Source organism: Crotalus tigris, unplaced genomic scaffold (genome assembly GCF_016545835.1).
Source record: "Crotalus tigris isolate CLP2741 ecotype Arizona unplaced genomic scaffold, ASM1654583v1 scf7180000024384.25900115:4084858, whole genome shotgun sequence".
Classification (NCBI taxonomy): domain Eukaryota; kingdom Metazoa; phylum Chordata; class Lepidosauria; order Squamata; family Viperidae; genus Crotalus; species Crotalus tigris.
The window spans coordinates 801,599-815,647 of record NW_024100554.1 but is presented as its reverse complement, the minus strand read 5'-3'; the positions used below and the strand labels follow the sequence as shown (position 1 = coordinate 815,647).

The following is a 14,049-nucleotide window of genomic DNA, read 5'->3' as shown; positions in this document are numbered from 1 at the left end:
GGGGGGGGTGGGCGAAGCGTCTGCTCTCGCGAGAGTCGTTGTCGGTCGTGCTGACCCGCGTGGTTCTACGCGTTACGGCGAGGGACTTCCTTCCTTTCCTCGTTGCCCGGCCATCTTGGAGGCGCTCCTCTGGTGAGCGAGTTCTGGGCTTTTGGAGGAGGGGGTAGGCGCCTTGGGTGTGGGCTGCGTTTGGCGGGTGGATAACGGCTGTGCTCGGCCGCAGTGTTGACTATTTTCCTTTTGCGCAGGCAACGGCAGGGCCGACGTGAGCCGGCAAGATGGTGGCCGCCAAGAAGACGGTGAGTGAGCGTGCCAGCCAGTCAGCCGGCTGACCTAACGATAGAGGGGATAACCGGGGATACTGAGTCCGAGGGCAGAGGCGAGAGCTTGTGGAGGGAGATAGGAGCGCTCCAACTATTGCGAAAGGCCTCTGACTCGAGACGACACATTTCTGATCAAACGGGGCGGAGGGTTGCTCATAACACCTAGGCAATCGCGAAGGGCCTCCTTCAACCTCCTAGAAGGCGCGGTCCATTTCGGAGCTTTCTGCCCTAGTTACTGCTTCCATGCCGGTTGCCCTATGGCAGGGATAGGCAACCTCGGCTCTTTTATAACTCATGGACTTCAACTCCCAGAATTCCTGAGCCAGCTCTGGCTCAGGAATTCTGGGAATTGAAGTCCATGAGTCATAAAAGAGCCGAGGTTGCCTACCCCTGCCCTATGGAATCGCAAAGATAGATGCTATAAGATATAGAAGCATGTAAGAGTCAGTTTGTAGCTCTTTGGGTGATGGCCCTAGGTTTTGCTGCATTCTGGTACCATCTGTGCTGTATATGCGCCCATACTGACAGGAATTATATGGAAGATCGAGGCTTTGTTGCAGCTATGAAAAATGTATGTAGCCAAGGCTTTCCCATAGCTGTTTAAATATTACTGAGTTTGGATTGCATAAGTCTCTGGATAATGTAAAATATACATTAAAATGTTTTAAAATATATAGTATTCCATAAATCAACTAGCAAGGGAGTCGCGGTAAGATTGATGATGATATTGATATCCATTCAGTCATATCTGACTCTTGGTGATTCTATGGGCCAGGTCTCTCCATATCTAAGGATCTTGCACTGAGTTTTTTAATGCAAATAAGCTTTATTAAAAAAAAATAGTTCTTCTGAAACTGACATGCTTTTGAATAAATGCATTCAGCTTATAGGAATTTTAAAAGATTGTTTAGTTTTTGAAAGTATTAGGATGAAAAGAAACGCCAGTATTTGGATCTATTTAACACTACTGGTTAACCAATTTATGAATTCTCTCTTTATGACTTTGGTAGAAGATTGAACAAGGACTGTAATAGAATTATACACATGACTAGCTTTTGCTCTCAAACCACTTAGTTTTTAAGAGTGGAAGATAGTTATATTCTAACAATTCTTGATTCAGCTTTTGAGACAGAAAATTAAAAAAATATTGTTATTTAAATAGGATTTTTTAAAGATATTTTGGCTGCATTGCACCATGTTAAGAAAAAGCTTGAAAACTATTAATGTTGAATAAAATGTTACATTTTGTGGTGGGATCAGCGTATAGAGCCAGGCATCTAGAGAAAAAGTAGACAAAGTATTTTAAATGTATTATGTACTATAAAAGAGCTAAGAGAGCCATTGCATAGTTATGTGTTGTGTGTGCCAGTTGCATCCTGTCCTGGAATAGGAGCCCTGCTCTGATCATCTCATGATTGGATTACTGCAACATGCTCTTCATGTGGCTACCTTTGAACAGTGTTCAGATGCTACAATTGGTACAAAATGCAGCACTGTGGACAATTCTGGAGAGCCCTTTAATGGCACATGTGACATTGCTGTTACGAATACTGAACTGGTTGCCAGTTAGATTTTGGGTCCAATTCAAGATGTTGGTCATTATTATATTTATAGCCCTTTATGGCATGGGTCCAGGGTGTCTGATGAGCTATGTCGTCCTGATGGGACTAGCCCACACTGCTTGCTCCAGTAGAAGGGGCCTACTTTGGATCCCATCTGCCAAAGAATTTCAACTGGCGGGGTCCAAGAGAAGAGTCTTTTTTGCTGTGCCCTCCCTAGTCTGGAATATTCTGCTGGAGGTGAGGTCCACCCCAACATTTCTTGCCTTTGGGAAGAGCCTGAAAACTTGGGCTCTGCTGACTTGGGGCCCTAATGGAGTGTGCTGTGTTGACAGTGGCTGATGGGATAAAGAAAATCCCCAACCCCAGGTCACCCATCATCTTGGGTTTTAGCTTTCCCATTTAACTCTCCTAATTTTAATTGCCTTGTATTATCTTTCTTTTTTACTTTTTATTGTAAACTGCTCAGAGTTGCAGTGAGATGGGTGGCATAAAATTTAATACATAAAATGCACAAAACATTTTATACATCCACTCTTTTTTTTTTAACAGAAAAAGTCTTTAGAGTCCATAAACTCTAGACTTCAGCTGGTTATGAAAAGTGGTAAATATGTACTTGGATATAAACAAACTCTGAAAATGATTCGGCAGGGCAAAGCCAAGTTGGTTATTCTAGCGAATAACTGTCCTGCTTTGAGGTATGTGTGCATTTTTTGAATAGTAGTCTCATAGGATCACATAAAAGAGTTGTTTTATAGTATTAATGAAAATGTCTTACCATCAAATGAAAAAGATTTACTTGACATGTAGATAGTTTTGGCTTTTGTACATAGCTTTTCAAATATATTAAGTAGATACCGGCTATCAATTTGTTGTCGAAATTTAATTTCGGCAATGAAGGATGGTTTGATGGGACATTCCAACACTCTAATTTTGTGATCTTGTAGGTTATAATCTTGATTTTCTTTATAAAAAAAAAAGCAGGAAGACTAGTATACGTGATAGGGTAATGTGAAGATAAAAGTTCTCAATAGATATAATAAAAGAAAACTGATGCCTTTATAGGTTGATATGCGCCTGGGAAGTGTATTATATTGGTGTATTAGAATTGATAAAGTATGTTCTGCTTGCGTATAGCAATTATATAAATACAATACAATATTATATTATTGTATAAAGCCTGTATGAGATCTTATTTTGCAAAATTATCTGTGCAGCTCAATAAGCACTACTAATGTATAGAATATTGCCAGCGCCAATTATCATGTTCTTTGGCTAATAGCTGAGAGAAACTAAACTTATTCCTCAAACCTAAGTTCCAACCTATATTGTAGGTTAAAATAGGTTTAATCTAGCCTTCATAATGCATTAGTCCCATAAAAATTAATGCAGTGTAAATTGAGATTGAATTAAATAGTTGTCTTGTGTGTTTATTTTGTTCACTTTACAGAGTTCCATTTGATAAACTGATGACTGTACATTTTAATAAATGAATAAAAATTAGTTGTTAATGTCCTAATAGGAGATTGAGTAAAAGTAAAATGTGACTTAATCTGGAACAAATAAGTACTCTGTGTTTATTTTTGTACCGTTAGAAAATCAGAAATTGAGTACTATGCTATGTTGGCCAAAACTGGTGTGCATCACTACAGTGGCAACAATATTGAACTGGGAACAGCTTGTGGGAAGTACTACAGAGTATGTACACTTGCTATAATTGACCCAGGTATGTATGTTGTACTTAGTATCTTATTGTCTAGATGAAGCTGTTTTTAAAATTTGATTTGCCTTTATCTTGTTCTGTTCACTAGGATTCTCTATCAGTTCAATTGAACTGATAGAGTTCAATTGAGAACTCTGCACTTCAGTATGCTAATACAAAATGATTAGTGTTTGTAAAGCAAAAATCATATAATTTTATTTCATATGTGGTTTAAGAACCACAAATAACATATTGTGATGGTGGGCTTGTTTTGTAAAATGTCAGTACACCTTTCAAGCTTTTAGTAAATATCTATACATATATGTTAATTACATTCATGCTAAATGACGGTTGAATCAGTAAATACATGCAGTGCTCAACTTACAACAGTTCAGTGATTATTCAAAATTATGTCACTGAAAAAAAGGACTTATGACTTTTCACATTTAAAATCATTGCAGCATCCCCATGGTCATGTGATCAAAATTCAGATGCTAGGCAACTGACTCATATTGATGTTGGTTGCAGTGTCCCAGTATCATGTGGTCATCTTTTGCGACCAACGGGGAAGTCAGATTTACTTAACCATATTATTAATAGCTGCAGTCATTCATTTAACAACTGTGGCAAGAAAGATTGTAAAATGGGGCAAAACTCACTTAACTCTCTTACTTAGCAGCAGAAATGTTGAGCTCGATTTTGGACATAAGTGGAGGACTACCTGTACAAAACTTAAGTCTGTTTTTAAAATTAAAAGCAAAACCATAGGCAGTCTTAAAGATAGTGTGGCCTCAGAGTAGTAGTTATACCTGGCATCTCTTCAGCTGTTTCCTAAAAAATGAAAACCTGGAGCAAGTCAAACTATTCTAGGGAGAGAGGTCCATAACTAAAGCATTTTCTGATCTTAAGTTAAGCTGATCTTAACTCATGACTTCGAAGGGAAGCTGATAATTTGTTACTCAAACTTTAATAAACTAATGTCAACATCTTAAAATGCAATAAACAAAAAAGATTTATATTCTTACTAGAGTAACTTTTGTCCTGATTAGAAGAAAATCTGTTTGTCAGAAGGACATTGAAATTGATACTGGGCCTGTAGGTCCAGTGGAGCAAATAATTCTAAAATTAAACATCTGGTAACTAATAAAGTTCATTTTTTTTGTAAGGGCTCTTAAAGCGCATTAGAAAGTAATTTGTCAGAGGCTAAGGATTTAAACTATATGTATCATATAATTGTGAGAAATTAATTTATTTGATGCAAAGTTAAATGCGAATATTCTCGCTGTTCTGGGTTTTCAGTAATCAGGACAGGCTAGACATTCGCTATATTACCACTATGCACTGTGTCCTCAGAACTAGTTGGTCTTTCTAGTTCTGATTTTTACCTGCAAGTTACATTAACTGATTGAACTTTGTAATACAGTAAACTCTGCATGACAAAGGTGTTTCTGAAATTTTGATACTGAAATATGTTTTCCCCAACAGGTGACTCTGACATCATTAGAAGCATGCCAGAACAAACCAGTGAGAAGTAAAATTAATAAACTTTAAATTTTGTGTAATAAAACTGGCTATAAATCTATTGTTGGTATGAGTTTTTATAAGTCAAGACACAACAAGTTATATGCAAAGTTTGATGGAGAAATCAAATAGTAAAGAGAAGGGCTTTTCCGTGGATCGGAGGGTGCGTAGTTTTGTGTGCTACCTGCATCCCACAAATGGGGCTTGTTTTTGCGGACCGCTTGCTGGCATGCCACGGCCCGGTACCAGTCTACGGCCCGGGGGTTGGGTATCCCTGATCTAAATAAAATAATTTGATTAGGAGTTAAAGACCAATGGGATTAAAGAATATAGCCACATTTGGCTCTGCTGATTGAATACTGTATCTGAATGGAAGAGATAACATAAAAAAAATACAAACACAAACTCCTACAATATCCAGCTTTCTCATCAATTAAGGAGCACTACTTCATAAATGTGCATGTACATATGTAAGCATATTCAGATTATACAGAGCATTTAAAAACCAGCAGAGGTTTTTAAATGCATGGTTGATTTTGTGATTAGAAACCATCTATACATGGGTATCAAACTCGCCACTTCACGTGACATGTAACGACATATTGCGACTCTTTTTGCATTGCTAGTAATGGGGTAGGCGTGGCTTTGGTATGATGAAACTGTTTAAATATTGTAGAAAAAGTAAAATTCAACAAGCAAACACTTTATCTAAGCAACCTTTAGGCTTCGGGAATAATTAATTCACCCTTTGCATCAGCCTTTAGTCCTTTGACTCTCATGCTAATTCTGTATTATCAACAAGGGTGACTTTACCTTTCTTTACTTGGGGGAACCTCCACACATTAACAGTAAATTAGGATATAGTTAAGCAAATTCAGCCTGTTAATTTAGAGCAAGAAAGCCAGACAGAATAACTTATGAACTGAAAGAAAAACAATAGTTGGTGGGACAAACATTATTGGACAAAATTTATTTTGAGCATAATTCAGAGCTAAGGCACTAGTTAATTTGTTCTGAACTTTTAATAATACAAATCTTCATTTTGAAATGAATTTTCCCTTTTGATGGCTAGCCATTCCTCCAAGTATCCGTTGGCCAACACTGTTAGAATATTTGTGTGATACATCTGTTTGAGAATATTTGTTTAAAAAGCTAAGGTATTCAAACTTTTGGTATGTATTTCTAGCGATAAAATTACATTTTATACATTGTATCCCCAAACCCTATCCCACATATAGATACTTAGTGGTTAACGTGAACGTAGGGAGTGTGCTTTAAATTGATTACTTCCAAATTTCCCTATCAATCACTTATGGGAAGAAGTGCTGGCTGTAGGAAGAGTATAATCAACTAATATTTGACTGCATCCTTTCAGTACAATATTACAGTGAATAGTGCACAATATTTGGCCTTTCCCGATTTCTAAATAGTAAAAATTGCCTTTTATACCACTATTTTACAATATTATGTAGCTTCTCAATTGAAAAATTAGTTTTTCTAAAAAGTTTGTAATTTTATCTTACATCAATGCAAAAATACAATATTATATGGTACTCTAAATTACTGAAGTTACAATTTCTCCTTTTTGTGCGAAATGTACCTACCTACATAGCTTTGATACATTTTCTTGTATATAAATATCCAACAAAGGTATATTGCTGCTAAGGACATTTCATTAGTATCTTAATTGACTTTCCAATGCTTCTATTCTTTTTGACATTTCTGCCAGTAACTACAAGTTAAGGAAAACAATTTCAGACTGCTTCATTATTTAAGAATATCTACACATATAATTGACAGGCTTGGGAAATCTACAATTACTTCTAAAATTAAAAACCCAGAAATCCTATAAGTCAGAGTTAGATGTGTATCTAGTTTTATTTCAAAAAATCCACTGTTGATTATTTCTTGGACATTTCATTTTGGCAATGGGAAGATGGTGTTATTTTATTGTTACTAATAAATAGCTGAAAGTTACAAATCCTTGCTGAGCTACTGAAGATCAAGAATGGTACAAGTAGAACTTAAAATTTTCTTCTGATCATAAAGCTATTCAAGTAATTGTAAACTATAATAAAATTGTTTAACCATTAGTATATATTATGTGGGAAAGTGCATTGTCGCATCAATAGTATCCTGTTTGTGGTTTTAACGTCCAAGTCCCATTTGTCATCTTCAGGCTGGTGTTTTCAGCTTCGTGCTTCGAGGAGCAATGTGTGGTCTTAGCTGTTTCTTCCTTTTAACTGCCAGTGGGGGTATGAACTGATTGGGTGGGAGCTTGGCTGTGTTCTGATTGGGTGGAGGTGTGTTCTGATTGGTTAGGGGCGTGGCTGTGCTCTGATGTGGCTGGGGGGTTGGCTGTGCTCTGATTGGCTGGGGGAGTGTTCTGTTTGGTTGTGCTCAGGTTAGTCTGAGTTGCAGGGGGGGTTAAGATTTTGGGCTGCCTTGCTATTTTTTGGCTTCGCGTTCGTGGTTGTGCCTCATCTTCATGGAGGGTGTCAGTTTGCTTCATGTATGGATCGGAGGGGTTTAAAGTGGCTAATGATGCAGCTGTGGTCTGGCTTCTGGTTTGTGGGCGTGCCTCATCATCGGTGTGGCTTTGGGTTTGCTTTTTGCGTGGATGTGGTGGTGACATCCTGTGTGGTTTTTGTGAGTGTGGGTCTGGTATCATTTTTTGTGTTAGGGAGTCGTTTGTCAATAAGGGCGGGTTTCCAAATGGCTGGTAGGCAGGAGGTATCATCTCGCTTGTTCATGCTGCGTGGGCGTTTTTCTATCTCGATGGCTTCTCTGATTATTCTGTTATTAAAATGTTCACTTTTGGCAATGGTTCTGGTATTTTTAAAGTCAATTTCATGTCCTGTGGCTTTAAGGTGTTGGACCAGGGAAGATGTTGGTTCCTCTTTTTTGACTGAGTTCTTATGTTCTTCAATGCGTGCACGAAGCACGCATTGAAGAACAAAGCACGAAGCTGAAAACACCAGCCTGAAGATGACAAATGGGACTTCGTCGAAACGTCGCCAAGACACTTCCAATTTTACGTGGGAGAAAACCCGAACAACCAAAGACCTACATACAAACACCTGCGAAAACCTCAGAAAACACACACATACACACACACACACACACACACACACACACACACGAATAAAATCAGGCTTGTGGACTGAATGCTAAAGAATTATCATGATGTCACCCATTGTAATAATCTCTGCAAAACACCTCTTCTCTAAATGCCCATTTCTATGTTGGCAGTTAAATAGTTTAACTGAACCTAGAAAATAACCAGAGCTGGCTTAGACTGAGGCTTCTCTCTAAGAGCATGAGATCATCACTGTGAAAAAGAATCTTGCAGACTCCAATTTTTGCTAATATTCCTTTCCTCTTTGCTATTGCCAGCTCTGTTCCTATTCAGTTCCGAAAGCCAAGACTTGGGAACAGGAGGATTGGTGAAAATAGCTGGTTCAGCCTTTTCTAAAGTTGGTAGAACATTGAAACAATTTATGTAACGATACCACAATTTCACTGTGGAGACAACTAATTAGTCCTTAAAAATGAGTCTTTCAGCCACCTCATCTACCTTTTGAACTATTTTTATAATCGGGGAACAACATCTGAAATGGAACATGGAACAACTAAATACTTCAAATTGGAAGTAAGAGTATGTAGAACATGAAAATTGCTGGGCCAGAAATGAAAGTTGAAATTAAAATTATTGGGCGCAACTAACTTCAGATATCATATTGATGGCTGAAAGCAAGTAAGTTAAACACCATACTGTAAGTTAAAAAAATGCAACACCTGATCCAGTCATTTTTTTAAAATATGCACTGTCAGCGCAAATAGCTGTCTTCCTACACACAAATTTTTAAAGGGATGGTATGAAATAGACATCTACGTGGGAGAAAGACTGGCACATCTAGATGAAATATAAAATGGGTGTCACACGACATCAAAAATATGTATTATCAAAGCTCTTATTTTCACAATTATGACTTTAAAAGCCTGAATTTTCCTTCAGAAAAGATGAACAAAATGCCTTTGAATTTTGGTCTCTGGAGAAAATTGTTGGGAATACCTTGGACATATAATGTTAGGGCAGTGGTGGGATTCAAATACCTGATCATCTAGTTCTCTGCATGGATGCAGGCCTGGGCCTCCGAGGCCTAGAATGGACTTACAGAAGTGACATCCATGCACTTCCTGTTGGTTGTTCTAGGCCTGGGGGGCTCCTCCAGGCTCTGAGGTCTAGAACGGACTTCTAAAAGCAGCATGGGTTCAGCCAGTTCTCTGAACTCAACAAAATTTAGCTACCAAATCGGTGCAAACCAGCTGAATCCCACCACTGTGTTAGGGCCATAGCGAGTCTAAGACACCAAATCCCAGGAGGTGCTAATACTGCATCTTCCTTGCAAATCAATCTAAAAATATAAATCTTCATACTGGTAGGGGGTGGCACCATCGGTCAAAATGGTCAATGGACACTATCTACCCTCAAGCCCAGATTGCAGCAAAAAAAAACATCCTAATGCTTGGAAGACTCAAAGGCTATTGAAACTGACCAACAGAAAACATGTTGGGTAGATACTGCCAATGACAATAATGAGCTTATTTAAAGAAATAATCATCAACAATCAACACATCAGGTTGCATAAGGAACCAACTGAACAATAAACCACATTATATAAACTGCTTTTCTGTATTTTGAAACTGCAGCTAGAGGGGGCTCGTGCTTCATCATCGTCACTAATGTTCTTAACGAGTGATGCATTAACTACAGTGTACTTAGTAAGCAAGATACTTATGGTATTGCTATTCATGACAATCAAGACAGCAAAACCAATCCTGGGCTTTAGCATTATTCATCATCATAATTCTCTCTATGTACTGAAACGCCAACAGATTGAAACAAGAAAAGGATATGAGAAAAAGAATAGTGCATTTCCATGTAAACCATATAAAGTTGTCAGAGGGCAGCAGAATTAATAATGCCAGATTTGGGCAGCAAAAATCCAGAGAATTCCAAATAAGGAAAGCTCTTTGTTGCCATCTAGTGGTCAACTGGACTTTAGCAGCCAAATTCTGCAAGAAATTTTCAAATAACTAAGGGAAAAGTACTGCATTATGGTTTGGCAACAGATGCCTTCAAAACCAATTTCATCTCCACTGAAATTGGCCTGACCAGTCTGATCATGCCAGGAAAAGCAGCTGGTGGTTCCATTTTTCCATTGTTAGCCCAGCCCTCTGGAACAGCCTTCTATGACAAGCATGTTTGGCTTCAATCCTAGCCACCCTCCAGAACATGCTTAAAACAACTTTTGTGGGAAACATTTTAAGATTAAACCTAGATGCTTTTTCTAAAGCAGTTTTGTCTATTTTTTTTTATTCTTGGTTTTACATTTAAATTTAATTCACGTGTTAAGTCCTGTTAATTTTAGGTCTTAGTTCCAAGTGAACTAAATATAGGACTTCAGCCTAAGTGCAATCAACTGTATATCTCTACACAGAAACAGAAATATAATTCATTTTCAAATATATTGACTTGAAAATCTATATGAAAAATTAATAGATATACAGAAAGGATATGTTGCTGAGTTAGTTTCCTAAGTTCAGTAGTTGCAAAATTCTGGAAATTCATAAGATTCTCACAATTGCATAGGTCTTTCTTATCATCTGAAGGATTTGCTGAAAAAAAAATAGGTGGAGTGTATTTAGTTAAATATAAGAAGAAATATATTTTTATTGCAACAAAATCACTACAAAATCTATTTTGTTTTTAACCCACTGCACTCATTGGAAAAGTGGAATTCCTGGAGTGACAAAAGAATTTTAGAAAAGTTCCTTTCTCTCTCTCTTTTAATTGCTAAGGAAAACAGAGACATTTGAGATTAAAATGAGGATTGTTCCATGCAATGCATGAATCTTAATACTGAGTTATGGTAACCACTATAATAAAAGTGCAATTGCCCAAGGTTTAGATAAGAAGACTAATTATAAACAAGGGTTTCAAATTACTAAGTGGAAAATTCAGTGGTTTCATATTTACAAACAAAAAGACACATAATAAGTGGGAAACTGCCTTCTTCTAAAACAGGAACCAAAGTGGATGCATAGCACAATTGTTTGATGTGACAGAAGATAAATTATTATAATTATACAAAGTAATGGATGGTCTAAATGGAAATAAATTTTACCTGAAGCTTTTGTCCATAACTGCTTTTCTTTAAAAAGGTATTTATGATGCACAGCAAAATTGGAACAGGAAAGAACATCTGTGATTGCTAAGGTAGATGTTTCAGGTTCTACAGAGGACAATACAGTGAGACCAGAAGTGAGATTATATTTCATCCCCTTATGAAGTGGTTTCTTTGTATATATGTTTCAAAAAACCTCTGCGTGTTGGTGGATATTAAGCAGTATCAAGATCTGCATGATAATTTCTGGATTAGAAATATTAATCTGAACAGAATATAATTAGAACACTTGGGGTAAATATGGCCTTTGGTTGCATTTTTGCTATATTGACCAAAATGTAGCAAAACTGCTGCTGTTTTTGCTGTAATCAATAACTACTATATGTGGCACAGGTATCATTAAAACTGATAACCTATTCTACACCTCCTGTGTCTTATTAAGAAGTATTATTACGATAAAAATGACACCTTAACTTTTCTTCTGGCAATGGCAGAGTGTAAAAGAATCAAACAATGAAAATGATATGCACACACTGATGATTTCAAACCTTCAGAAAGTAAATTCATTGCATGAAGCTGATTTGTTGTTTCCTGGTAATCCTTTAGATCTAGAAAAAAATATTGACAAAATAAAATAAAATAGGATTTATTGCCACATGCAGTCAAATTGTGATAGTCAACTACAAACAAGCCAGATACTGCAATAGATTTTGTAATTTAAAAATTAAGTTGCTAGAATAACTTTTGAATATAAATAAAATTAGGGATAGTTTCTTTATTACTGATTATATTTAGCGATTCAGATGTGAACTCGGTCATTTATACTGATTTTATGATCTTAGAGATTGGGAAAATGTTTCCAGGATCACAGAGCTTTATGAAAAATATGTAACACAACCTTTTTTAAAAAAAGCTCATAATTCTTTGGAAGCACACAGGAAATAATCTGAAGGACTACAGAGTCCACAGCAGTAATACAGGTAGTCCTCAACTTACGACCACAATTGACCTCAAAATTTCTGTTGCTAAATGAAACATTTGTTAAGTGAGTTTTGCCCCATTTTACAATATAGTCTTGCCATAGTTGTTAAGTGAATCACTGCAGTTGTTAAGTTAGTAACACGGTTGCTAAGTGAATCTGGCTTTCCCATTGACTTTGCTTCTCAGAAGGTCACAAAAAGGGATCACATGTTCCTAGGACATGGCAACCATCATAAATATGAGTCAGTTGCCAAGCATCTGAATTTCGATCACATGACCATGGGGATGCTGCAACGGTCGTAAGTGTGAAAAACGATAAGTCACTTTTTTCAGTGTTGTTGTAACTTCCAAGGGTCACTAAATGAATTGTTGTAAGTCAAGAACTACCTGTATTTATTTAATGAGAAGAGGGACATGGAGTTGGACTGTTTCCCATTAGCTTCAGCCTGAATGACCAAAGATCAGAGCTGATGGATGCTGAAATCTGATAATAAGACAACAAGTGAAAAAGTAAGCAAATGAGTCTTTTTCAATCCAAGGAGGGTGTTGTGAGAACACAGACAGCAGCACAAATGGAGTGTGTGGAAAGTCCCTTTACCTTAATGAATATTCATCCCACATTCTTTTACAAATGGTCCTAGGATTTTTGTGGAGTTTTGACTGTATATGTCATTTTTGTTAAAATGACTGAAGTAGTAGATACTTTATGATTTTGGCCTTAAAATAAAGTTATACAATTCTTAAGTGATAAATTACAGAAATATTATTCTTCCTACTGGTGTACTGCTCATCGTGTTTTACTTATATTCCAGCAGTTATGCAGATGCTCAGAAGGAATGGACAGATTTACTTATTTTAATCTCTTAGTTTCCAATTCCAATGGACTCCCAGATTTCTATCTGTGTTAGTTTTATATTGTTTCTTGTGTAGAATATTATGTGGTGCTTATTTAGTACCTTCACAGATTCTTTTCTGCAGTTTTTCAGTGATCTCTTCCATAGCTTTGAATTCCTGAGCATAAAAAATATGTTTTTCAGCAGGATCAGAAGCAATTGCTTGTAATTCTTTCTCAATTGATTTCCCAATTCCAATAGCATATATAGTGATTCCTAAAAATGAAACAAGTTTAACTTCATAATTCAGTTCAAGATTGAGTATAGCATTAAAGCACTATTAATTAATAGAAAAGAATTATATTCAAAAACTTATCTACAAAGAATATTTCAAAAGCAACCACAATAAAATGCAAGAGTTCTAATTCAGATGAAGCAAGTTACATTTAATATCATAGAAATCAACTGGGCGAATTAATTCTGAATAACCTAAACACTATTATTTTCATGTATCATAATCAGCCAAAATATAGTGCCCTCAAATTTTTTACTAAGTTGGTTACATCTAATTGCTTTGGTGTAAAATATGTACTGTATTTAGTCATTGCCTATTATTGTTACTATGATTGCAGAATCAGTCACGGAAGTCTCAAACATAAATAAATTCATTTAGACTGGCATTCTATTGGCAAATTTATTCATAAGTGCTCCATGCTTATAATTTTTATCTGAATTAGTTGTTATAGATCACTGTATTCTGCAAGTTGATTTCCTCTAGATATATTTGGATTAAAACTGCCAGAATTCCCCAGAAATATTGCTTTGAAAACTGAAAATTTATATTGAGTCCAGTGCAATATTTCCAAACCTTCCTTAACATTAAACAAATAGTGTGCATTTCACTTCTAGAGATTCTCCAAAATCCTTCTTCTAGAACTT

The 14,049-nt window shown here is 36.5% G+C and overlaps 2 protein-coding genes and 1 non-coding gene across 6 annotated transcripts in view; 2 read left to right on the top strand and 1 right to left on the bottom strand.

Moving 5' to 3' along the window:
• The first annotated feature begins 26 nt into the window (after positions 1-26).
• On the top strand, positions 27-5,166 carry RPL30 (ribosomal protein L30). Its single transcript, XM_039328793.1, has 5 exons — positions 27-132; positions 249-299; positions 2,435-2,580; positions 3,478-3,608; positions 5,070-5,166. The coding sequence occupies exons 2-5, from the start codon at positions 279-281 to the stop codon at positions 5,117-5,119; spliced, it is 348 nt and encodes a 115-aa protein (XP_039184727.1). The 5' UTR covers positions 27-132; positions 249-278; the 3' UTR covers positions 5,120-5,166.
• LOC120301538 lies at positions 4,852-4,984 on the top strand. Its single transcript, XR_005554936.1, has one exon. It is a non-coding gene; the product is annotated as a small nucleolar RNA SNORA72 (small nucleolar RNA).
• An 893-nt stretch (positions 5,167-6,059) lies between the features above and the next one.
• The window catches only part of MATN2 (matrilin 2), a 37,281-nt gene continuing 29,291 nt past the window's right edge, over positions 6,060-14,049 (bottom strand). For all 4 annotated transcript variants that reach the window (XM_039328788.1, XM_039328792.1, XM_039328789.1 and 1 more), the window contains 5 exons: positions 13,234-13,386; positions 11,845-11,904; positions 11,297-11,404; positions 10,689-10,787; positions 6,060-6,833 (listed from right to left, as the gene is read on the bottom strand). In XM_039328788.1, coding sequence (XP_039184722.1) covers positions 6,781-6,833; positions 10,689-10,787; positions 11,297-11,404; positions 11,845-11,904; positions 13,234-13,386 — 473 coding nt within the window. In that variant the 3' untranslated portion in view covers positions 6,060-6,780. The remainder of the gene's footprint in view (positions 6,834-10,688; positions 10,788-11,296; positions 11,405-11,844; positions 11,905-13,233; positions 13,387-14,049) is intronic.

Coding starts and splice junctions, on each gene's coding strand:
- RPL30 (XM_039328793.1), top strand. CDS start 279: ATGGTGGCCGCCAAGAAGACG. Junction 300..2,434: donor TGGTGGCCGCCAAGAAGACG/GTGAGTGAGCGT, acceptor TTTTTTTAACAG/AAAAAGTCTTTAGAGTCCAT. Junction 2,581..3,477: donor AATAACTGTCCTGCTTTGAG/GTATGTGTGCAT, acceptor TTGTACCGTTAG/AAAATCAGAAATTGAGTACT.